This window comes from Physella acuta, unplaced genomic scaffold, assembly GCF_028476545.2.
Source record: "Physella acuta isolate Inbredline_101_S28 unplaced genomic scaffold, ASM2847654v3 ptg001200l, whole genome shotgun sequence".
In the NCBI taxonomy this organism is placed as follows: Eukaryota; Metazoa; Mollusca; class Gastropoda; family Physidae; genus Physella; species Physella acuta.
The window spans coordinates 18,298-46,047 of NW_026732717.1; the positions used below are offsets into that span (position 1 = coordinate 18,298).

Below are 27,750 nucleotides of genomic sequence, written 5' to 3' on the forward strand. Positions count from 1 at the left end.
CTCCACCCCCTCTCCCCTCCCCGGGATATTTTATCCTCAAATCCTAGTTAAAAAAGGAAAAAAAAAACTAGACCTATTAATTGATTAACTGTGGCTTATACTGTTTACTTTTTTCTTCCCCACAGCTTGAAGCGTACCTGTCGCTACACGGTGTGTTAGACGGTGTGTTAACACGGTGTGTGTATGTGAGCTGACTTGGATGGGATAAAGCGATACTTGTGTACACACAATACGCTCATCCCGCTCATCCACTGGATTATCCTCGTAGATACATTCTGGATTAGGTGTTAGTAAAAGTTTAATCTTCAGTGAGTGAATTAAAAAAAAAATTTAATCATGAAAAATTTCGATGTGGATAAAGTGTGCGTTTAAAAACGTGGGTCACTATTTAATTCAACATTCCGTGGATTTGGTGTAGTTAGTAGCTACTTTTTGTGGATACGTTTCTGGATTTGCTATCGTTACGATAATTGCTGTGGATTTGGTTGTTATATAATTCTGTGGATATACATTAATTGATCACAACGTGTGGATATAGCTGTTATATATATAGTGCGTGATAACCTGAAAATACACGTGGATACCCTTTTTGGATATAATGTAGTCGCCTATTCAATGGATGTGATGTTCTTATTAACTAATGTGGCTGTGTTGTGACGACATGAACTGGATAATGTGCCGAAGGGAGACTGGTCTAATGTAGAACGTGACGTCATACCGGATTAAAAGCTAAACAGGTAGGCCAGTTTAATCCAGCTTTTAATTGCACCCCCCCCCCCCCCAATCAAGATTTCGATTTGCACCCCCTCTCAAACTTTCGATTTGCACCCTCCCCCCTCAAACCTCAAACTTTCGATAGCACCCCCCTCAACCTTTCAATTTATTTTTCCAACCCATTTTGGTGCCCCCTTAGGTCGGCGCCGGGGGACATATGTCCCCCCCCCCCGCCCCCCCCCCCCCCCCCTTCGCTTCGCTACTGGTGCCTGTATATCGTAGGTTGACTTAGTCCCGCCCCTACTGTGCTTAACCTCCTGTCATAGTTTAACTTGATGCTACTATCTAGTGCTGTCTACGTAGAGGTTATCGTTTTATCACGTCCACGCGTAGGGTAAGAATAAGGGCGGGGTGTAAAAAATTCGACTGCTATTGTTGACTCGTGTGTATTGAGGGGCGGGAGTTCGAGTCCATTGTGGATATCTACATGTTTCACTTAACATCTAAATAATTATACGTTAAAGCAAACACCATGCAACGAAATATTGTAAAATTTACTTTCCAAAGATTCTTTTTGCCAGTTAACAGTATAGGAGAGGGGTGACACCAGAACGAAAAAGCAAAATTGTTAGAGGGGGGATGGGGGGGGGGGGGGGATGACACCCTCAATTGCCACACAGGATGACATCCGCACTAATGACGTCACTGGTCTGCAACTGGTTAATAAAGAAAACAAAATATCTTTATTTTTTTCTTATACATTCTATGTCCTTCTTTTAATTACATTAATTACCTATCATTTTGAAAATAATAAATCGCTACATTAAAGTTATTAGCATTGCAATGTACACATTAAAAATAATGTTTTGAATTAGATTTCAGAGGAATTGGGAGCAGGACAATTTAATTGTCTGGACGACAACAAGGACGGGGTGGGGGAGGGGGGTGTCGACGAGTGAACATTAAGAATGGGGGTGGAGGGGTATTTCTGAAGTTCAACGTGAACTTCATAGGTCGACTTGACCCAAACTTCACCTGACCTTACTCACGTCGAAACTGGTCCTGTTGTATTCTATACCTGACGACTGCCATACATGTGGTCACGTGACTATGAGTGAGCCAATTACAGACTTGGGTGTGAGAAATGAATTGGGGGGGTGTGTGCTTGGGGGCCAACAACGACGGTTAGACTATATCCCCCCTTGAGGGAAACGCAACTGCTGAAGAATAAACGAGGGTGGGGTACTTATCAAATTATCAGACAACCCCCCCCCCCACACACACACCAATATTTCTTTATTTAAAACAAATAAGAACACAAAAAAACGAAATAATTAACCCTGTCGTTATTATCAGAGTCAAAGTTTTTAAGAAATCGCGTGATGTAATAAAGCGAATATATGCTTAAAAGATGCATTTAATGCCTATTCAAGAACAAAAGCAAGTAATTAAAAAGCAACTTTTAAAAAAAACACAAGGCTTTTATTTATACAAATATACAAGGATACAAATTTGAGTCAAACAAAGATCAAACTACACTTTTTAGAAGCCTCATTACATATTAAGCCCCATATAAACGCATAAAACATTTTTATTGAAATTGTTTAACCATAAACCATTTAAACATTTGATTTGAAACATCTAAGTTCTGATTTGAGACTTCTAAGTTCTGCTCCACTGGCGCGTAATTCGCCACCCCATTGTCAACTTCCTGCGTGTTTCTCACAATAATGTGCAGTAATGAGAGGTGAATTAATCGTCGTCACGCATGGCTGAGCGACACGAGGTCACGTGATAGTTCCAAAGCTCACGCTTGAGCCAAAGGTCGCACGTGCACGACGGAATCCGTGCAGAACGGCGAGGTCAGAGGTCAGTGAATCAGCCGTGAATGCGCTCATTCAACATGGCGGGTGTGTGAACTCGAGCGTTGTGTACCGGGTGTACACGGTACAAAAGGAAGCTTTAAAGCAACGTTTTCTGTACAATTCAATAATTTACTATGAATTCTACACTTTTTTAAAAAAAAGTGTATTTAACATTTATAAAACATTATTTTTTTGTTTATACAAAACCTTATATATATATATATATATATATATATATATATATATATATATATATATATATATATATATTATATATATATATATATATATATATATATATATATATATATATATATATATTGTATATATATATATATATATATATATATATATATATATATATATATATATATATATATGTATATATATACGTATATATGTATATATATATACGTATATATGTATATATGTATATACGTATATATGTATATATGTATATACGTATATATGTATATATGTATATACGTATATATGTATATACGTATATACGTATATACGTATATACGAATATACGTATATACGAATATACGAACTTATTTTACATTTTCAATATCAGACAATAACTTTTTTTTCATCTTTTAAGTGTGTCATTATGCTTAAATAACTGTATAACATTCTAGCCATAGCTCCAACTTAAGCATTTTATCATAGAAAAAAAATAACTAATAGAATAAACCCATAGTGTAATAAGATTGACTGAATGCTGGGTGGCTACACACTTTTTTTTCAGACATTTTGCTCCGGGGGTGGGCACTTAGACTTTCCGGCATGGGGACTAGAAACTTCCGGCGTGGGGACTAGAAACTTCCGAATGGGGACTAGAAACTTCCGGATGGGGACTATGAAATTTCCGGGTGGGGCGGACGAAGGTTAAAGTGTATATTTTCTATTCCAGGGGGTGTGGGGGCTGGACGTGCTCCTGGGTGAGCACTGGGTAGAGATGCCAGAAAGATATGCTGGTTTTGTCAGTTGAATTAACCGGACACTTTCTGTTAGGTCTACTGCGACAATGAGAAATTTATAGCGTGTAAAGATCCGAGTTGAGAGCACTCACTGAGACTGTTCTCATTCTCGCTAAGAAGGATGGAAGATACTTTAAAAAATATTCTTTGCGCATGTCAACTAGCATCGTAAGGTTTTTTTATGACTCTTCCCTTTAGAAAACAACATTGCATTAGTGTTTGTTTGTCTTGATACATTTATGTATTTCTTATCAATCTTATTTTTTAAATATGTTCGATATTTTTATTTTCTGAATGCTAAAAATGTTTTTGCGTCGAAATACTTTTGTATTTATTTTATTTTATTTTTATTCGAGCTGATTTTTTCGTGCAAGATTCAAAGGTTTTTTTTTAAAAAGATTAAAGCATTGTACGTGTCCATGGTTACCATTGTTGAAAGCTTTGTTGAACAAAATAATGCTGGGACAGCTTGAGAGATGAGTTGTCTGTTGTACATTAGAGACTCACAGGCCGATATAAAAGTATATGAGGGAGGGGGGTGTCAGACAGGGCGACATAAAAGTATATGGGGGAGGGGGTGTCAGATAGGCCGACATAAAAGTATATGGGGGAGGGGGGTGTCAGACAGGGCGACATAAAAGTATATGGGGGAGGGGGTGTCAGACAGGGCGACATAAAAGTATACGAGGGGGGGGGTGTCAAAGTAGAGACAGGCCGACATAAAATTATATGAGGGGGAGACAGGCTAACACAAAAAAAGAACTACATGCCAGCTGCATGAACCAACACATCAGACATAATTATGTTACACTAAATGATCTACATACACCAACATATCAGACATAATTATGTTGCACTAAATGATCTACATACACCAACACATCAGACATAATTATGTTACACTAAATGATCTACATACACCAACACATCAGACATAATTATGTTGCACTAAATGATCTACATACACCAACACATCAGACATAATTATGTTACACTAAATGATCTACATACACCAACATATCAGACATAATTATGTTGCACTAAATGATCTACATACACCAACATATCAGACATAATTATGTTGCACTAAATGATCTACATACACCAACATATCAGACATAATTATGTTGCACTAAATGATCTACATACACCAACATATCAGACATAATTATGTTGCACTAAATGATCTACATACACCAACATATCAGACATAATTATGTTGCACTAAATGATCTACGTACACCAACATATCAGACATAATTATGTTGCACTAAATGATCTACATACACCAACATATCAGACATAATTATGTTACACTAAATGATCTACATACAACAACACATCAGACATAATTATGTTGCACTAAATGATCTACATACACCAACACATCAGACATAATTATGTTGCACTAAATGATCTACATACACCAACACATCAGACATAATTATGTTGCACTAAATGATCTACATACAACAACACATCAGACATAATTATGTTGCACTAAATGATCTACATACACCAACACATCAGACATAATTATGTTGCACTAAATGATCTACATACACCAAAGAATAAACTCTGCCAACTCAACATAGACACATTCATCTAAACATCGACTGACATTATGAGGATACGCTCATGGTGTAGGGTACGGGGGGGGGGGGGAATCTAATGTTCATGTGAACAGGAGGCATATCGGCAATAATACAACACGATATATCAACAGGAGGCATATTGGCAATAATACAACACGATATATCAACAGGAGGCATATTGGCAATAATACAACACGATATATCAACAGGAGGCATATTGGCATTAATACAACACGATATATCAACAGGAGGCATATCGTCATTAATACAACACGATATATCAACAGGAGGCATATCGTCATTAATACAACACGATATATCAACAGAAATACAGCTACAGCCAGGTTTATGAGCTAGACATTGTATTAGAACAACAGCCAGATATATCAACTGAAATACAGCCACATATCAGCCAGAGATAACACTAAAACACTGCCAGACCCATTACTACTTAAAAGACACCCAGACACATCAACCAAAATACAGTCAGACATGGGCTTGTTTACAATTCCGACCATGTTTTAAACCTATATTAGCATAGGTTAAGTTAGTATGTCGCCCTTATTTGTGATGCATGCATTCAGTCTCGGGTTCGCAGTGAAGATTTATCTTGTAACTAGATCAGAAGTTGGATTTAAGAAGTTGTTTTTTTTTAATCAGATGGCCGTTATGTAGATTATATTTTCAACTTTCTATGTGTATCAATATCAATGGGGGAGCTGGCTACTTTGTTTTTATATTCACAAGACTCAAGATACAACAAAATGTATAAGCCAACGTCACAAGACAAGTTTTATACACCAACGTCACAAGACAAGTTTTATACACCAACGTCATAGACAAGTTTTATACACCAACGTCACAGACAAGTTTTATACACCAACGTCACAAGTTTTATACACCAACGTCACAAGACAAGTTTTATACACCAACGTCACAGACAAGTTTTATACACCAACGTCATAGACAAGTTTTATACACCAACGTCACAAGACAAGTTTTATACACCAACGTCACTGACAAGTTTTATACACCAACGTCACAAGTTTTATACACCAACGTCACAAGACAAGTTTTATACACCAACGTCACAAGTTTTATACACCAACGTCACAGACAAGTTTTATACACCAACGTCACAGACAAGTTTTATACACCAACGTCATAGACAAGTTTTATACACCAACGTCACAAGACAAGTTTTATACACCAACGTCACAAGAAAAGTTTTATACACCAACGTCACAGACAAGTTTTATACACCAACGTCACAAGACAAGTTTTATACACCAACGTCACAAGACAGGTTTTATACACCAACGTCACAAGACAGGTTTTATACACCAACGTCACAAGACAGGTTTTATACACCAACGTCACAAGACAAGTTTTATACACCAACGTCATAAGTTTTATACACCAACGTCACAAGACAAGTTTTATACACCAACGTCAAAAGACAAGTTTTATACACCAACGTCACAAGACAAGTTTTATACACCAACGTCATAAGTTTTATACACCAACGTCACAGACAAGTTTTATACACCAACGTCACAAGACAAGTTTTATACACCAACGTCATAGACAAGTTTTATACACCAACGTCACAAGACAGGTTTTATACACCAACGTCACAAGTTTTATACACCAACGTCACAGACAAGTTTTATACACCAACGTCACAAGACAGGTTTTATACACCAACGTCACAAGACAAGTTTTATACACCAACGTCACAAGTTTTATACACCAACGTCACAGACAAGTTTTATACACCAACGTCACAGACAAGTTTTATACACCAACGTCACAAGACAAGTTTTATACACCAACGTCACAAGACAGGTTTTATACACCAACGTCATAAGTTTTATACACCAACGTCACAGACAAGTTTTATACACCAACGTCATAGACAAGTTTTATACACCAACGTCACAAGACAAGTTTTATACACCAACGTCATAAGTTTTATACACCAACGTCACAAGTTTTACACACCAACGTCATAGACAAGTTTTATACACCAACGTCACAAGACAAGTTTTATACACCAACGTCACAAGACAGGTTTTATACACCAACGTCACAAGACAAGTTTTATACACCAACGTCACAAGTTTTATACACCAACGTCACAAGACAAGTTTTATACACCAACGTCATAGACAAGTTTTATACACCAACGTCAAAAGACAAGTTTTATACACCAACGTCACAAGACAGGTTTTATACACCAACGTCATAGACAAGTTTTATACACCAACGTCACAAGACAAGTTTTATACACCAACGTCACAAGTTTTATACACCAACGTCACAGACAAGTTTTATACACCAACGTCACAAGACAGGTTTTATACACCAACGTCATAGACAAGTTTTATACACCAACGTCATAGACAAGTTTTATACACCAACGTCACAGACAAGTTTTATACACCAACGTCATAGACAAGTTTTATACACCAACGTCACAAGACAGGTTTTATACACCAACGTCATAGACAAGTTTTATACACCAACGTCTTAAGTTTTATACACCAACGTCACAAGTTTTACACACCAACGTCATAGACAAGTTTTATACACCAACGTCACAAGACAAGTTTTATACACCAACGTCACAAGACAGGTTTTATACACCAACGTCACAAGACAAGTTTTATACACCAACGTCATAGACAAGTTTTATACACCAACGTCACAAGAAAAGTTTAATACACCAACGTCACAAGACAAGTTTTATACACCAACGTCACAGACAAGTTTTATACACCAACGTCACAGACAAGTTTTATACACCAACGTCATAAGTTTTACACACCAACGTCATAGACAAGTTTTATACACCAACGTCACAAGACAAGTTTTATACACCAACGTCATAGACAAGTTTTATACACCAACGTCACAAGTTTTATACACCAACGTCACAGAAAAGTTTTATACACCAACGTCATAGACAAGTTTTATACACCAACGTCACAAGACAAGTTTTATACACCAACGTCACAGACAAGTTTTATACACCAACGTCACAGACAAGTTTTATACACCAACGTCACAAGACAAGTTTTATACACCAACGTCACAGACAAGTTTTATACACCAACGTCACAGACAAGTTTTATACACCAACGTCACAAGACAAGTTTTATACACCAACGTCACAAGACAAGTTTTATACACCAACGTCACAAGTTTTATACACCAACGTCACAGACAAGTTTTATACACCAACGTCACAAGACAAGTTTTATACACCAACGTCACAAGACAGGTTTTATACACCAACGTCATAGACAAGTTTTATACACCAACGTCATAAGTTTTATACACCAACGTCACAAGTTTTACACACCAACGTCATAGACAAGTTTTATACACCAACGTCACAGACAAGTTTTATACACCAACGTCACAAGACAGGTTTTATACACCAACGTCACAAGTTTTATACACCAACGTCACAGACAAGTTTTATACACCAACGTCACAAGACAAGTTTTATACACCAACGTCATAGACAAGTTTTATACACCAACGTCACAGACAAGTTTTATACACCAACGTCACAAGACAGGTTTTATACACCAACGTCACAAGTTTTATACACCAACGTCACAGACAAGTTTTATACACCAACGTCACAAGACAAGTTTTATACACCAACGTCATAGACAAGTTTTATACACCAACGTCATAGACAAGTTTTATACACCAACGTCATAGACAAGTTTTATACACCAACGTCACAGACAAGTTTTATACACCAACGTCACAGACAAGTTTTATACACCAACGTCACAAGTTTTATACACCAACGTCATAGACAAGTTTTATACACCAACGTCACAAGACAAGTTTTATACACCAACGTCACAAGACAAGTTTTATACACCAACGTCATAGACAAGTTTTATACACCAACGTCACAGACAAGTTTTATACACCAACGTCATAGACAAGTTTTATACACCAACGTCACAAGACAAGTTTTATACACCAACGTCACAGACAAGTTTTATACACCAACGTCACAGACAAGTTTTATACACCAACGTCATAGACAAGTTTTATACACCAACGTCACAAGAAAAGTTTAATACACCAACGTCACAAGACACGTTTTATACACCAACGTCACAAGACAAGTTTTATACACCAACGTCACAGACAAGTTTTATACACCAACGTCACAAGACAAGTTTTATACACCAACGTCACAGACAAGTTTTATACACCAACGTCACAGACAAGTTTTATACACCAACGTCACAAGACAAGTTTTATACACCAACGTCACAAGACAAGTTTTATACACCAACGTCACAAGACAAGTTTTATACACCAACGTCACAAGACAAGTTTTATACACCAATGTCACAAGACAAGTTTTATACACCAACGTCACAGACAAGTTTTATACACCAACGTCACAAGACAAGTTTTATACACCAACGTCACAAGACAAGTTTTATACACCAACGTCACAAGACAAGTTTTATACACCAACGTCACAAGACAAGTTTTATACACCAACGTCACAAGACAAGTTTTACACACCAACGTCACAGACAAGTTTTATACACCAACGTCACAAGACAAGTTTTATACACCAACGTCACAAGACAAGTTTTATACACCAACGTCACAAGACAAGTTGTATACACCAACGTCACAAGACAAGTTTTATACACCAACGTCATAGACAAGTTTTATACACCAACGTCATAAGTTTTATACACCAACGTCACAGACAAGTTTTATACACCAACGTCATAAGTTTTATACACCAACGTCACAGACAAGTTTTATACACCAACGTCATAGACAAGTTTTATACACCAACGTCATAGACAAGTTTTATACACCAACGTCACAGACAAGTTTTATACACCAACGTCACAAGAAAAGTTTTATACACCAAAGTCACAAGACAAGTTTTATACACCAACGTCACAAGACAGGTTTTATACACCAACGTCATAGACAAGTTTTATACACCAACGTCATAGACAAGTTTTATACACCAACGTCATAAGTTTTATACACCAACGTCACAAGTTTTACACACCAACGTCACAAGACAAGTTTTATACACCAACGTCACAGACAGTTTTATACACCAACGTCACAAGACAAGTTTTATACACCAACGTCACAAGACAAGTTTTATACACCAACGTCACAAGACAAGTTTTATACACCAACGTCACAAGTTTTATACACCAACGTCACAAGACAAGTTTTATACACCAACGTCACAAGACAAGTTTTATACACCAACGTCACAGACAAGTTTTATACACCAACGTCACAAGACAAGTTTTATACACCAACGTCACAAGACAAGTTTTATACACCAACGTCACAGACAAGTTTTATACACCAACGTCACAGACAAGTTTTATACACCAACGTCATAGACAAGTTTTATACACCAACGTCACAAGAAAAGTTTAATACACCAACGTCACAAGACAAGTTTTATACACCAACGTCACAAGACAAGTTTTATACACCAACGTCACAGACAAGTTTTATACACCAACGTCACAGGACAAGTTTTATACACCAACGTCACAGACAAGTTTTATACACCAACGTCACAAGACAAGTTTTATACACCAACGTCACAAGACAAGTTTTATACACCAACGTCACAAGACAAGTTTTATACACCAACGTCACAAGACAAGTTTTATACACCAACGTCACAGACAAGTTTTATACACCAACGTCACAAGGCAAGTTTTATACACCAACGTCACAAGACAAGTTTTATACACCAACGTCACAAGACAAGTTTTATACACCAACGTCACAGACAGTTTTATACACCAACGTCACAAGACAAGTTTTATACACCAACGTCACAAGACAAGTTTTATACACCAACGTCACGGACAAGTTTTATACACCAACGTCACAAGTTTTATACACCAACGTCACAGACAAGTTTTATACACCAACGTCACAAATTTTAAACACCAACGTCACAAGACAAATTTTATACACCAACGTCACAAGACAAGTTGTATACACCAACGTCACTGTCAAGTTTTATACACCAACGTCACATGTTTTATACACCAACGTCACAAGACAAGTTTTATACACCAACGTCACTGACAAGTTTTATACACCAACGTCATAGACAAGTTTTATACACCAACGTCACTGACAAGTTTTATACACCAACGTCACAAGACAAATTTTATACACCAACGTCACTGACAAGTTTTATACACCAACGTCACAAGACAAGTTTTATACACCAACGTCACAAGACAAGTTTTATACACCAACGTCACTGACAAGTTTTATACACCAACGTCACAAGACAAGTTTTATACACCAACGTCACAAGACAAGTTTTATACACCAACGTCACAAGAAAAGTTTAATACACCAACGTCACAAGACAAGTTTTATACACCAACGTCACAAGACAAGTTTTATACACCAACGTCACAAGACAAATTTTATACACCAACGTCACTGACAAGTTTTATACACCAACGTCATAGACAAGTTTTATACACCAACGTCACAAGACAAGTTTTATACACCAACGTCACAAGACAAGTTTTATACACCAACGTCACAAGACAGGTTTTATACACCAACGTCACAAGACAAGTTTTACACACCAACGTCACAGACAAGTTTTATACACCAACGTCACAAGTTTTATACACCAACGTCACAGACAAGTTTTATACACCAACGTCATAGACAAGTTTTATACACCAACGTCACAAGACAAGTTTTATACACCAACGTCACAGACAAGTTTTATACACCAACGTCACAAGTTTTATACACCAACGTCACAAGACAGGTTTTATACACCAACGTCACAAGACAGGTTTTATACACCAACGTCATAAGTTTTATACACCAACGTCACAGACAAGTTTTATACACCAACGTCATAAGTTTTATACACCAACGTCACAGACAAGTTTTATACACCAACGTCATAGACAAGTTTTATACACCAACGTCAGAAGAAAAGTTTTATACACCAACTTCACAAGACAAGTTTTATACACCAACGTCACAAGACAAGTTTTATACACCAACGTCACAAGACAAGTTTTATACACCAACGTCATAAGTTTTATACACCAACGTCACAGACAAGTTTTATACACCAACGTCATAAGTTTTATACACCAACGTCACAGACAAGTTTTATACACCAACGTCATAGACATGTTTTATACACCAACGTCACAAGAAAAGTTTAATACACCAACGTCACAGACAAGTTTTATACACCAACGTCACAAGACAAGTTTTATACACCAACGTCATAAGTTTTATACACCAACGTCACAGACAAGTTTTATACACCAACGTCATAGACAAGTTTTATACACCAACGTCACAAGAAAAGTTTTATACACCAACGTCACAAGACAAGTTTTATACACCAACGTCACAAGACAAGTTTTATACACCAACGTCACAGACAAGTTTTATACACCAACGTCACAGACAGTTTTATACACCAACGTCACAAGACAAGTTTTATACACCAACGTCACAAGACAAGTTTTATACACCAACGTCACAAGACAAGTTTTATACACCAACGTCAAAAGTTTTATACACCAACGTCACAAGACAAGTTTTATACACCAACGTCACAAGACAAGTTTTATACACCAACGTCACAGACAAGTTTTATACACCAACGTCACAAGACAAGTTTTATACACCAACGTCACAAGACAAGTTTTATACACCAACGTCACAAGACAAGTTTTATACACCAACGTCACAAGACAAGTTTTATACACCAACGTCACAAGACAAGTTGTATACACCAACGTCACTGACAAGTTTTATACACCAACGTCACATGTTTTATACACCAACGTCACAAGACAAGTTTTATACACCAACGTCACTGACAAGTTTTATACACCAACGTCATAGACAAGTTTTATACACCAACGTCACTGACAAGTTTTATACACCAACGTCACAAGACAAATTTTATACACCAACGTCACTGACAAGTTTTATACACCAACGTCACAAATTTTATACACCAACGTCACAAGACAAGTTTTATACACCAACGTCACAAGTTTTATACACCAACGTCACAAGTTTTATACACCAACGTCACAGACAGTTTTATACACCAACGTCACAAGACAAGTTTTATACACCAACGTCACAAGACAAGTTTTATACACCAACGTCACGGACAAGTTTTATACACCAACGTCACAAGTTTTATACACCAACGTCACAGACAAGTTTTATACACCAACGTCACAAATTTTAAACACCAACGTCACAAGTTTTATACACCAACGTCACAAGTTTTATACACCAACGTCACAAGACAAGTTTTATACACCAACGTCACAAGACAAGTTTTATACACCAACGTCACAGACAAGTTTTATACACCAACGTCACAAGACAAGTTTTATACACCAACGTCACAAGACAAGTTTTATACACCAACGTCACAAGACAAGTTTTATACACCAACGTCACAAGACATGTTTTATACACCAACGTCACAAGACAAGTTGTATACACCAACGTCACTGACAAGTTTTATACACCAACGTCACATGTTTTATACACCAACGTCACAAGACAAGTTTTATACACCAACGTCACTGACAAGTTTTATACACCAACGTCATAGACAAGTTTTATACACCAACGTCACTGACAAGTTTTATACACCAACGTCACAAGACAAATTTTATACACCAACGTCACTGACAAGTTTTATACACCAACGTCACAAATTTTATACACCAACGTCACAAGACAAGTTTTATACACCAACGTCACAAGTTTTATACACCAACGTCACAAGACAAGTTTTATACACCAACGTCACAGACAGTTTTATACACCAACGTCACAAGACAAGTTTTATACACCAACGTCACAAGACAAGTTTTATACACCAACGTCACGGACAAGTTTTATACACCAACGTCACAAGTTTTATACACCAACGTCACAGACAAGTTTTATACACCAACGTCACAAATTTTAAACACCAACGTCACAAGACAAATTTTATACACCAACGTCTCAAGTTTTATACACCAACGTCACAAGACAAGTTTTATACACCAACGTCACAAGACTAGACAAGTTTTATACACCAACGTCACAGACAACTTTTATACAACGTCACAAGACAAGTTTTATACACCAACGTCACAAGACAAGACAAGTTTTATACACCAACGTCACAAGACAAGTTTTATAAACCAACGTCACAAGACAAGTTTTATACACCAACGTCACAGACAAGTTTTATACACCAACTTCACAGACAAGACAAGTTTTATACACCAACGTCACAAGTTTTTAACACCAACGTCACAAGACAAGTTTTATACACCAACGTCACAAGACAAGTTTTATACACCAACGTCACAGACAAGACAAGTTTTATACACCAACGTCACAAGACAGGTTTTATACACCAACGTCACAAGACAAGTTTTATACACCAACGTCACAGACAAGTTTTATACACCAACGTCACAAGACAAGTTTTATACACCAACGTCACAAGTTTTACACCAACGTCACAAGACAAGTTTTATACACCAACGTCACAAGTTTTACACCAACGTCACAAGTTTTACACCAACGTCACAAGGTTTACACCAACGTCACAAGTTTTACACCAACGTCACAAGTTTTACACCAACGTCACAAGACAAGTTTTATATACATCGTCACAGACGCCTATCATAAACTGAGAACGAGCAGCATTTTAACCCAAATCTATATTTGACGCTATTAAATTACCTTTACTCTGTCATACTTTCAAATGTATATTTGACGCTATTTAATTACCTTAACTCTGTCATACTTTCAAATCTATATTTGACGCTATTTAATTACCTTAACTCTGTCATACTTTCAAATCTCTATTTGACGCTATTTAATTACCTTTACTCTGTCATACTTTCAAATCTATATTTGACGCTATTTAATTACCTTTACTCTGTCATACTTTCAAAGAAGCGAGGCTCTAATCAAGGAAACAAATCTAATAATAAAATAAATAGATGTCGGCCACTTTTTATACCGCTCTGTCCCTTGTGAGGAGCACGTTAATAGATTTTTTTTTTTTGTCTAACCGGCAGAGATGAGACCGGCATTGTCTAACCGGCAGAGATGAGGCCGGCAGGGAAATGGAGACGTGCTATTATCCTAATCGGGCGCTGTTTAGGGGGGGGGGGGGGTGGGAGTGTTGTGTGGCGCTTGTTGTATGCAACATTCTATGACGGGGGGGGGGGGGGGGGTTGTGTGGCTCTTGTTGTAAGCACCATTCTGTGACTCGATGAGTGTCAGCTCATCCGCTGTTGAGCGAGCTTTAGATGGCAGTTGAAGGGTGAGCGACGATTGATAAAAACGGTTGGGAAATGGCATGGTGGAGGGGTAGAATTTAAAATAAATAATAATCCGGTTAGAAGAGGAGTGATATCAATACTCGTCTCTCAAAGCACCGCTTACAGCTTGTATACCACTGCTAGTATAATATTACGGCTCGTGAAGCACTACGCATACCTAATTACAGCTCCCATACCACTGTAACATAATAAATTACAGCTCCCATACCACTGTAACATAATCAATTACAGCTCCTGAGCACTGTAAAAGTTGACAAGCAACAAAAACCACGACTTTTCGAGTTAATCTTACGTTAGCGAACCTTCTTTTTTCGAGTCTTTATCATATGCAAGCGAATCTTCTTTTTGCGAGTCTTTATCTTATGCAAGCGACCCTGTTTTACGACATCTTTTCACGAGGCTTTTAATAATCTAACACAAGCGATTTTTCTTTTAACAAGGTTTTTATTCTTACAAGCGAACCTTCTTATTTTTACAAGACTTCAAATCTCACACAAGCGAACCTTACATTAACTGGAAACCTCTAATCTTACACGAGCGAACCCTCTTTTTACAAGACTTCTAATCCTAACGAACGAACCCTACATTAACTGGAAATTTCTAATCCTAACGAACGAACCCTACTTTAACTGGAAATTTCTAATCCTAACGAACGAACCCTACATTAACTGGAAACTTCTTATCTCACACGAGCGAACCCTACATTAACTGGAAACTTCTATCTTACATCCTTTGAACGAACCCTCTCGTCCTAAACTAGCGAACATTCCTTTACTGGAGTATTTAAATAAAACTCGTTACAGAGTGAATTTATCTTACTCTATAATTAACCTTCCGTCATTTTTGACATCACTTATGAACTTTCCCACGCCCTCTAGCGGAATTGATTTCTCCCAATGATCGAGTAATTTCGGTTTATTTTTAGTTAAGCGTCACAGACGGGCTAATTAAATGTTGCTACCTCTCTAAACACACACATTAGCGAAACAAATACAAACGACAACTCGTTTTTAAAAACTTAATAAACGATTATTTGAAACAACTAATATAATAACACATTTCAAATGCCCTAGAAGACAGTTAAATATACATTTTTCTTTGATCTTACTAAAGATCTTGACATAAAACATTTAGGGAGCAAGGATCCATTTCAAATACATTTATTCTCTCCAAAGACAGCTTTGCATGCTCAGGCGCCAAAGTATGCAATTATCTCCCCAATCTAATTATACGATCTAATCATGAAATATTCTATTGCCTCATAAATTGGGTTACAACAAAATCCTATTAATTTTTTTTGTAATTTATGTTTTTATTTGTTTTTAAATGAATTTTATTTTTTTACAATCTGTCTACAACTTGCAAAATAAAGCAAATAAAAATAACATTTTATAATAACTATAAAAATAATTATAATAATTATATTATTACGGCTATTATTATTGGTATTAAAATTGATCAAACCATTACGCATACCATTAAAGAAAATCAGTGGCGTAGCGAGGTCGGGTGTCACCCGGTGCGGCACTGGTGTCACCCCCCAGAGGCGTAGCGACCCTTCCCGGCGCCCGGGAACAAACTTCCTATTTTCGATTTGCATTCCCCCTCTCAAACTTTCGAATTTGCTCTTAAAAGACTTTTTAACATTCGAATTAATCACTTAATTAAGTGTAATTTTCATTTTTCTCTATATATTTTGCTATTTTTTGCCTTGGTGTCACCCTTAAGTGGTGTCACCCGGTGCGGTCCGCATCCCCCACCCTGCCCCCCCCCCCCCCCCTCGCTACGCCACTAAAGAAAACAACTACCTGTGGATTCTTACATTATCTTTTTGACACAAAGTTTAAATATTGCTAGATGGACATTTAGTTCTAACGTATTATATATATATATATATTTATATATATATATATATATATATATATATATATATATATATATATATATATATTTATATATATATATATATATATATATATATATATATAATTAAATAATCCTTTACATAATGTACTTCATCATTGTTTCGTAACAATTATATGTTTAAATATGGTTGGAATTGTTTTACGTTGAAGGTTAATGTGTCTTAGTTATAAAAGGTTTTGATTGGTTGTTTAGAATGTATTTACGGGGATTTCCCAAAGGTCGTTAAAAATACATAGAAATACAATAGTAACAAGAAAACCAGGAAGATCATTGAATACTTTTAAAATATCATTTAAAATCAATATTAGAAGCTGCGGGATTTCACTGGAAACTCTATTTGATTCAGCAGCACACAACCCCTAACAGAAAGACTTCAACACACACAGAGCCCAACAAGACAGACAAATGACATAGCCCAACAAGACAGACAAATGACATAGCCCAACAAGACAGACAACTAACACAGTCCAACAAGACAGACAACAACTGACAAAGCCCAACAAGACAGACAGATAACAATTGACACAGCCCAACAAGACAGACAATAACTGACACAGCCCAACAAGACAGACAGACAACAACTGACACAGCCCAACAAGACAGACAACAACTGACAAAGCCCAACAAGACAGACAGATAACAATTGACACAGCCCAACAAGACAGACACTTGACACAGCCCAACAAGACAGACAACAACTGACACAGCTTAACAAGACAGACAACAACTGACACAGCCCAACAAGACAGACAGACAACAACTGACACAGCCCAACAAGACAGACAGACAACAACTGACACAGCTTAACAAGACAGACAACAACTGACACAGCCCAACAAGACAGACAGACAACAACTGACACAGCTTAACAAGACAGACAACAACTGACACAGCCCAACAAGACAGACAGACAACAACTGACACAGCCCAACACGACAGACAACAACTGACACAGCCCAACAAGACAGACCGACAACAACTGACACAGCCCAACACGACAGACAACAACTGACACAGTCCAACAAGACAGACAGACAACAACTGACACAGCCTAACAAGACAGACAGACAACAAGTGACACAGCCCAACAAGACAGACAGACAACAACTGACACAGCCCAACAAGACAGACAGACAACAACTGACACAGCCCAACAAGCCAGACAACAACTGACACAGCCCAACAAGACAGACCGACAACAACTGACACTGCCCAACAAGACAGACAGACAACAACTGACACAGCCCAACACGACAGACAACAACTGACACAGTCCAACAAGACAGACAGACAACAACTGACACAGCCCAACAAGACAGACAGACAACTGACACAGCCCAACAAGACAGACAGACAACAACTGACACAGCCCAACAAGACAGACAACAACTGACACAGCCCAACAAGACAGACAGACAACAACTGACACAGCCCAACAAGACAGACTACTGACACAGCCCAACAAGACAGACAACAACTGACACAGCCCATAAGACAGACAGACAACAACTGACACAGCCCAACAAGACAGACAACAACTGACACAGCCCAACAAGACAGACAGACAACAACTGACACAGCCCAACAAGCCAGACAACAACTGACACAGCCCAACAAGACAGACCGACAACAACTGACACAGCCCAACAAGACAGACAGACAACAACTGACACAGCCCAACAAGACAGACAACAACTGACACAGCCCAACAAGGCAGACAGACAACTTACGATGGTGTTTTTTCATTGTTTTTGTTTTCAATACTAAAAACTCAATAGGAAGTTGAACAGGCGAGAAAACTAGAATAACGAAAACTTTAGACACTAAAACTCTAAATTTCATCAATCAGTAACCGTGTAACTTTTGTCTCTCTCTCTCTCTCTAGAATCTCAGTCAACCTCTCTGCCTCACCAAAGAGTAAACCCTTCACATCACACCAAAAGCTTAGAGTGTCTACAGCAACTCTACTTCACCACGACAAAGGCGTTTCCCTCCATCACATCAAAGAACCGCAAGACAATAGGACCACACAAACTAAAGTGCCACAAGGGGACCCCAAGCGTCCCTGAGCACAGAAACCCCCGGCTCCCCAAACGGCAGTACCACCAGCACCCCAGAAGACAGGGCCCTTACACCCCGGAAGACAGGACCCCGGCACCCCTAGGACAACACCCCAACACTCCAGAAGAAAGCACCCCTACACCCCAGAAGACAAGACCCCTACACTCCAGAAGAAAGCACCCCTACACCCCAGAAGACAAAACCCCTACACCCCAGAAGACAGGACCCCTACACCCCCCAGAAGAAAGCACCCCTACACCCCAGAAGACAAGATCCCTACACCCCAGAAGACCCCTACACCAGAGAGTAGAACCCCGGCACCCAGACGACAGGACCACGATGTGTCCCCCCACGTACCGGCACCCTCGGAATGGCTGAATGTTTGGACCTTCTCGCAGTGCCCAGCCGGGTGACCTGGATATTTCTGATACTGGCCGTCTGTACCATGGCAACGGGTGAGTTCATTTTCAGATTCTACTCTACCTCAGCCATCCCCCCCCCCCCCGCACATACACAGATTCTACCCTGTCTCACCCCCACCCCCATGCACACACACACACACAGATTCTACCCCACCTCACCCCCCACACACAGATATTCTAAGCCAATATCACCCCCCACACACACATATTCTACACCCACCGTACATCCCCTCCCTGTACACACAGATTCCAATATCACCTCCACACACATACAAACACAGATTCTACCCTTTCTCACCTCCCTCTCCGCACAGACACACAGATTCTACCCTACCTCACCCCCCACACACAGGTATTCTATCCCAAGATCACCCCCACACAGATTCTACCCCACCTCACCCCCCCCCCCCACACAGGTATTCTATCCCAAAATCATCCCATACAGATTCTACCCCACCTTACACTCCCCCCCCCCCCCTCACACGCACACACAGAGACAGTGATTCTACCCAACCTTATTTTTGAATTGGTGACAGATAGTACCAAAGTATTGGTACGCTATTTAAAGTTTCTAGTAGTAAATGTGTATCCCTCCCCCAACTCCTCAAATTTCACATACTATGTGGCACCTACTCTCTACCAAATCTGACCCCAGCACTACCCTCACCGCCTCTCTACCTTAAGTCAGCTCATTATTCACGTCTGCATAGTTAGAACTCTCGTCTGCTCAGCTGAAAGTGAAAAATCAAAACCTCGACCCCAGCGGGGGAGGAGATTGTTATTTAGCTTACAAGAGAGGGGGTAATTAGGTTAAGAGGGGGCGTGTTACGCTACTGATTACAAAGTTGATTACTCCACACCGTGCCGCGGGCTTGCCCTGGAATATCTGGCAGTATTTTGGTTCAGATTCCATCAGTCTTTGACTGTGTCGAACAGCGAGATTAGTACATCTTCAATGGAATTCAAGTAGAAGATATATTAACAAAATGTTGTAGATTACAACCTACTTCCATGTCCATTCTTACAACCTACTGCCATATGTCCACTCTTACAACCTACTCCCGTATGTTCACTCTTACAACCTACTTACAAATGTCCACTCTTACAACCTACTCACAAATGTCCACCCTTACAACCTACTCCCATATGTCCACTCTTACAACCTACTCCCATGTCCACTCTTACAACCTACTCCCATATGTCCACTCTTACAACCTACTCCCATATGTCCACTCTTACAACCTACTCCCATATGTTCAATCTGACAACCTACTCCCATATATTCATTCTTACAACCTACTCCCATATATTCATTCTTACAACCTACTCCCATATATCCACTCTTACAACCTACGCCCATATGTCCACTATTACAACCTACTCCCATAGGTCTAGTCTTACAACCTACTCCCATATGTCCACTCTTACAACCTATGTCCACTCACCCAGATGACCCTCCCCTTTCTAAATTGTCCAACTCCTTCCAGTCGCCCACCTAGACACCCCCCCCTCCCCGTCCTACATCCCCATTTACTTCCTGTGAACAATCGGATTTACCTCCCACCTCCTGGATAAATGTTAACTTTCCTTTTTTCTTAATTTCTGTCTTCCGGCTGTCTCCGGTGAATGTAAAGTTGCCGAAAATCAACTCTATCAATTCTTCGTTTGCATTGGACTCTGTAGACAACCATTGTTTTCTTAAAACTTTTTGTAAACGGATATTGTGTTTACTCTGGCACACATCTTATTTCATATTATTATATCTTATTTCATATTATCATATTTTATTTCATATTATTATATCTTATTTCATATTATTATTTCTTATTTCATATTATATATTATTTCATATTATAATATCATATTTCAGATTATTATATCTTATTTTATATAATTATATCTTACTTCATATTATTATATCTTACTTCATATTATTATATCTTATTTCATATTATTATATTTTATGTCATATTATTATATCTTATTTCTTATTAGTATATCTTAATTCATATAATTATATCTTATTTCATATTATTATATTTTATGTCATATTATTATATCTTATTTCTTATTAGTATATCTTAATTCATATAATTATATCTTATTTCATACTATTATATTTTATGTCATATTATTATATCTTATTTCTTATTAGTATATCTTAATTCATATAATTATATCTTATTTCATATTATTCCCCTAAGCAAAAATCAATCACTAAATATTCTTTCTTTAAGTAAACTGATCGAATCTTTAGGATTTTGATATTGAGATTACATTGAAATAATACGGTCTGATAATTTAATATTTGATGTCTAGGTACACTCGACAGTTTTAAAAAATTGAAAAATCACAAACGTCACAACCACACAAACACAAACCTCCGATCTCAAACACAAACCTCATTGACGTCACAAGCAGACAAACGCAGACCTCACAAACACAAACCATACCTTAAATATTCCATCAAAACATATTTATTTCTCCCGCGCGAATCATTCTTTCCAAATCCGCGAAGCAACAAAACAAAAACACGCCAGCAGCAGATCTTTTCACGGAGCAAATGGATCCACTGGCCAGAAGACGAAAGGCTCATGACGTCATCTTTTGTCATCCAATGTCTGTCATTCAAGTTTGTATTTAAAATATTGCAAGCAGCAAACACGGCTAATCTTTCACAGGAAGTAAACAAAAAAATAAGAGAAAAAAATAGGGCTATCTTATCACATCAGATAGCGTTTGATGCACGATATTTTTTTTCTCGAGCTTTTTCGACATCTCTGAAGGCAAAGTTCAAGGTCACGTCGATGCACAATTAGTTCCCGTAATGAGACGCGAGGCGCTGCGCGGGCTAAAAATAGCCGTGAAGTTATTATGGTTGAGCGTCCATCTTTGGAAGTCTGATGTATGTCTGTCTCCGGCATTATCACCGTCCCCAGCCTCAATCTATGGGGGGGGGGATGGGATGTGGGGGACGGGATTTAGAAGAAATGTACACAGCGCTTTCTTTCACCGGTTCCTGTATTTTGTCAATTATGGTGCTACAATGCTTCAGCGTTCATTCTTCACATCGTCTATATATATATATATATATATATATATATATATATATATATATATATATATATATATATATATATATATATATATATATATATATATATATACTCACCCGCCACTCTTCCTGTCACTAAACCCTGACTACGCCCCGCGTTAATCTTCAACTTTTATTGTTTGTATGTACCAAATCACTATGCGTGTTTGTATTATGTGTTCAAATAATGGACAGAACAGTTTTTCACATTGCTCAGGACAGTGATCAGTCAAGCCAGAGTTTGATCACTTAACCCAAGACATGCCACCTATGTCATACGGTGTTGCTATTCTCTGGGTCAAGATTTAACCAAGTTCACCTTGACCAACACTTTGGTCATCTGGGCTCAAAGGCTGTTGGTCAGTGCGTCATGACCGAATACAACTCACCCTACCAAGATTATGGTCAGTTAGGGTCAAAGTTGTTTTGGTCACTGGACCAAGTCTGGGTTTGAAGGCTGTTGGTCAGTGCGTCATGACCGAATAAAACTCACCTGGGCCAAGATTGTGGTCAGTTCGGGTCAAATATGTTTTGGTTACCGGGCCAAGACTGACCATCGCAGTTCAAACATTGATGTTGGTCAGCGCTACATCATTTAACTCAACTCATTTAGGGTCAACGTTGTTTTGGTTTCTGGGCTAAGGCTGAACATCGGGATCAGAGGTTATTGTTTGTTAGTACGCCATATGTACTAGCTCATACTGGTAATCAAACAGTCAACAGTTGACATTTCACCTTGATAGATTGAGTTACATAACACATTGTTAACTGTCACATTAATGCCTGGTCATCTGGATTTTTACAGGTCAGCGAGGTCAAATATATTCTTAGTGAAATATGACCTGGCCGTGTAAACTAATTGGGACCAGACAGGACAAGGCAATTATCTAGTTGAATGTTATATGTTATATGTCGTGGCTTTGTTAAATAATTTGGACATATGCTGGTCAGCTGGGGACGATGTGGAAAAGTGGTGATATGCTATGATGGGGACAAGTGGTGATATGCTATGATGGGGTAAAGTGGTGATATGCTATGATGGGGGAAGTGGTGATATGCTATGATGGGGAAAGTGGTGATATGCTATTATGGGGGAAGTGGTGATATGCTATGATGAGGGAAGTGGTGATATGCTATGATGGGGAAAAGGTGATATGCTATGATGGGGAAAGTGGTGATATTCTTTGATGGGGAAAGTGGTGATATGCTATGATGGGGAAAAGGGGATATGCTATGATGGGGAAAGTGGTGATATGCTATGATGGGGAAAGTGGTGATATGCTATGATGGGGGAAGTGGTGATATGCTATGATGGGGAAAGTGGTGATATGCTATGATGGGGAAAGTGGTGATATGCTATGATGGGGAAAGTGGTGATATGCTATGATGGGGGAAGTGGTGATATGCTATGATGGGGAAAGTGGTGATATGCTATGATGAGGAAAGTGGTGATATGCTATGATGGGGGAAGTGGTGATATGCTATGATGGGGAAAGTGGTGATATGCTATGATGAGGAAAGTGGTGATATGCTATGATGGGGAAAGTGGTGATATGCCATGATGGGGGAAGTGGTGATATGCTATGATGGGGAAAGTGGTGATATGCTATGATGGGGAAAGTGGTGATATGCCATGATGGGAGAATGTGGTGATATGCTATGATGGGGACAAGTGGTGATATGCTATGATGGGGAAAAGGTGATATGCTATGATGGGGAAAGTGGTGATATGCTATGATGGGGAAAGTGGTGATATGCTACAAGTCTATGCTACAAGGTCGTTGTACTACATCAGATTACAATGATGTAGTAAAAAAACACATGACTGATGGTACTATCGCATCTATGTTACCATATCTAAGTTAAGTCAGCGAGGTACGGTAGTTTAACGATATCAACATTAAATAATTAAAATATCAGAGTGCACAGTGCAGTACAGTTGATTAAATATAAGTCGTAAACCGTAAACTAAAACCCGAACCTTATATCCTCTGTCCCATTCAGCAAGTACGTATGTCTTTTTTTCTTACCTACTAAATTGCTTAATAAGTCAATAGTACATGTGTCCCCTCCCATAACTGTCTTCTATCACTTGAATGTAAACAGGTCATCAAGGTAAACAATTGTTGTCGTGACCTAATAAACCTGACCTGTGCCAGACATATGGTCAGTTAGGGTTCAAACTGTAAGGGTCAGTTTAACCAAGTCTAGAGCTAGGTCACATATTGTTAGGGTCAGTGTGTCATGACTGAATAAAACTCAACTGTGTCAAGATTAAGGTCATTTAGGGTTAAAAATGTTTTGGGTAATGGGAAGAGACTGGTCATCGAGGTCATAGGTTGTTGTCGGTCAGTGCACTTTGGCTGAATAAAACTCACTTGGGTCAAGTTTGGGGTCAGTTACGGTCAAAAGATGTTGGTGGTCAGTGCACTTTGGCTGAATGAAACTTACGTGGGTCAAGTCTCTGGTCAGTTAGGGTCAAAAGATGTTGTTCAGTGCAAAGCCACTGATGAAAACTCACTTAGACCAATAATGTGGCCAGTTAGGGTCAGAACGAGGTCACTTAAGCCACCCAAATGTCACTGACGTCGACCCTTGTGTTTGGTGTACAGTGGGTTATCGTCAAACGAAACTCACATGGGCTAGGTCTGAGGTCTGTTAGGGTCAAAACCTATCGTTGGGCAGTGTGTCATGACTAAAGAAAGCTCAACCATGGTCATCTACGGTCAGAACTGTTACGATGTCAGACTTTCCCTTGTCAGTTTGCTCCATGCTGAATGAAATAAAATCACGTTACGTAACATTTAACATTGTGTTTATCTATGTGATACGTGAAGAAACAAAAATATCAACCCAGTACACAAGCAGGAAGGGTGGGGATGACATGTGATGTGTACACTACTGGTCATGTACACACGTACATGTACTATTTATTTCTGTCGCACCACCACTTTGTGCTACCTCATGCCAGTAGTTTAATGATATTAGTGTTACAAACTCGATAATAATTTATATTTTGTATTGCTGTTTCTAACCGTCTCAAAGTTATTAGCATAAAATACCAACACATAAGGAGGTGACAGATCAACACATTAGCGCGTGACAGACAAAGAGATTAGCGCGTGAAAGATGAACACAGAAAAACACAAAGAACAGAACAACAGACATCACACTGTGACGCCAATGACGCCACTGACGCCTATATCGTGGCTGACTCCAGGTACAGCTCAGGTGCCCGTATCGCTGACTTAAGTAATTACACGTAATTAACCTCCACATCACTGACTTAATTACACCTAATTAACTTCCTCTAACTTGGTGTCTAATACGTCGCTTATGTAGATGAAACACATTAACACAGGAATAACAGGAATCCCACGTTAGCACAGCAATACCAAGACTGCTACATTAGCACAGCAATACCAAGCCTGCTACATTACCACAGCAATACCAAGCCTGCTACATTAGCACAGCAATACCAAGCCTGCTACATTAGCACAGCAATACCAAGCCTGCTACATTAGCACAACAATACCAAGCCTGCTACATTAGCACAGCAATACCAAGCCTGCTACATTAGCACAGCAATACCAAGCCTGCTACATAAGCACAGCAATACCAAGCCTGCTACATTAGCACAACAATACCAAGCCTGCTACATTAGCACAACAATACCAAGCCTGCTACATTAGCACAGCAATACCAAGCCTGTTACATTACCACAGCAATACCAAGCCTGCTACATTACCACAGCAATACCAAGCCGCCTGCTACATTAGTACAGCAATACCAAGCCTGCTACATTAGCACAGCAATACCAAGGACTGCTACATTAGTACAGCAATACCAAGCCTGCTACATTAACACAGCAATACCAAGCCTGCTACATTAGCACAGCAATACCAAGCCTGCTACATTAGCACAGCAATACCAAGCCTGCTACATTAGCACAGCAATACCAAGCCTGCTACATTACCACAGCAATACCAAGCCGCCTGCTACATTAGCACAGCAATACCAAGCCTGCTACATTAGCACAGCAATACCAAGCCTGCTACATTACCACAGCAATACCAAGCCGCCTGCTACATTAGCACAGCAATACCAAGCCTGCTACATTAGCACAACAATACCAAGCCTGCTACATTAGCACAACAATACCAAGCCTGCTACATTACCACAGCAATACCAAGCCGCCTGCTACATTAGCACAGCAATACCAAGCCTGCTACATTAGCACATCAATACCAAGCCTGCTACATTAACACAGCAATACCAAGCCTGCTACATTAACACAATACCAAGCCTGCTACATTAGCACAGCAATACCAAGCCTGCTACATTAACACAGTAATACCAAGCCTGCTACATTAGCACATCTGTAGAACATTAGTTACCCTTGATATCGGAAGAAGGCACTCAGGATACAATTACAATTTCCTGATTTTCGTTTCATGTTGTATGGGAGATGTGAAGACGTTTTTTTCTTCTTCTTCGTTCTTAATTTTAGTGTTTGAAGGGATCCCCTCCAGCACAATTAAGTATACGTGTCAGCTTGTTATGCGCCATTGAGATGTTTTGAAATAAAGTGGCCCAGATATTGGACCCAGTGAAGATGTTTTGAAATAAAGTGGCCCAGATATAGGACCCAGTGAAG

General features: G+C 38.7%; 1 protein-coding gene across 1 annotated transcript in view; it reads left to right on the top strand.

Annotated features, from left to right (window-relative positions):
- Positions 1 to 279: 279 nt before the first annotated feature.
- LOC131957058 (uncharacterized) overlaps positions 280 to 27,750 on the top strand; it is a gene marked incomplete at its 3' end in the record, with an annotated part of 114,247 nt that continues 86,776 nt past the window's right edge. Inside the window, exons 1-2 of the mRNA XM_059321759.1 lie at positions 280 to 737; positions 19,402 to 20,032. Of these exons, the coding sequence (XP_059177742.1) occupies positions 19,948 to 20,032 (85 nt within the window). The remainder of the gene's footprint in view (positions 738 to 19,401; positions 20,033 to 27,750) is intronic.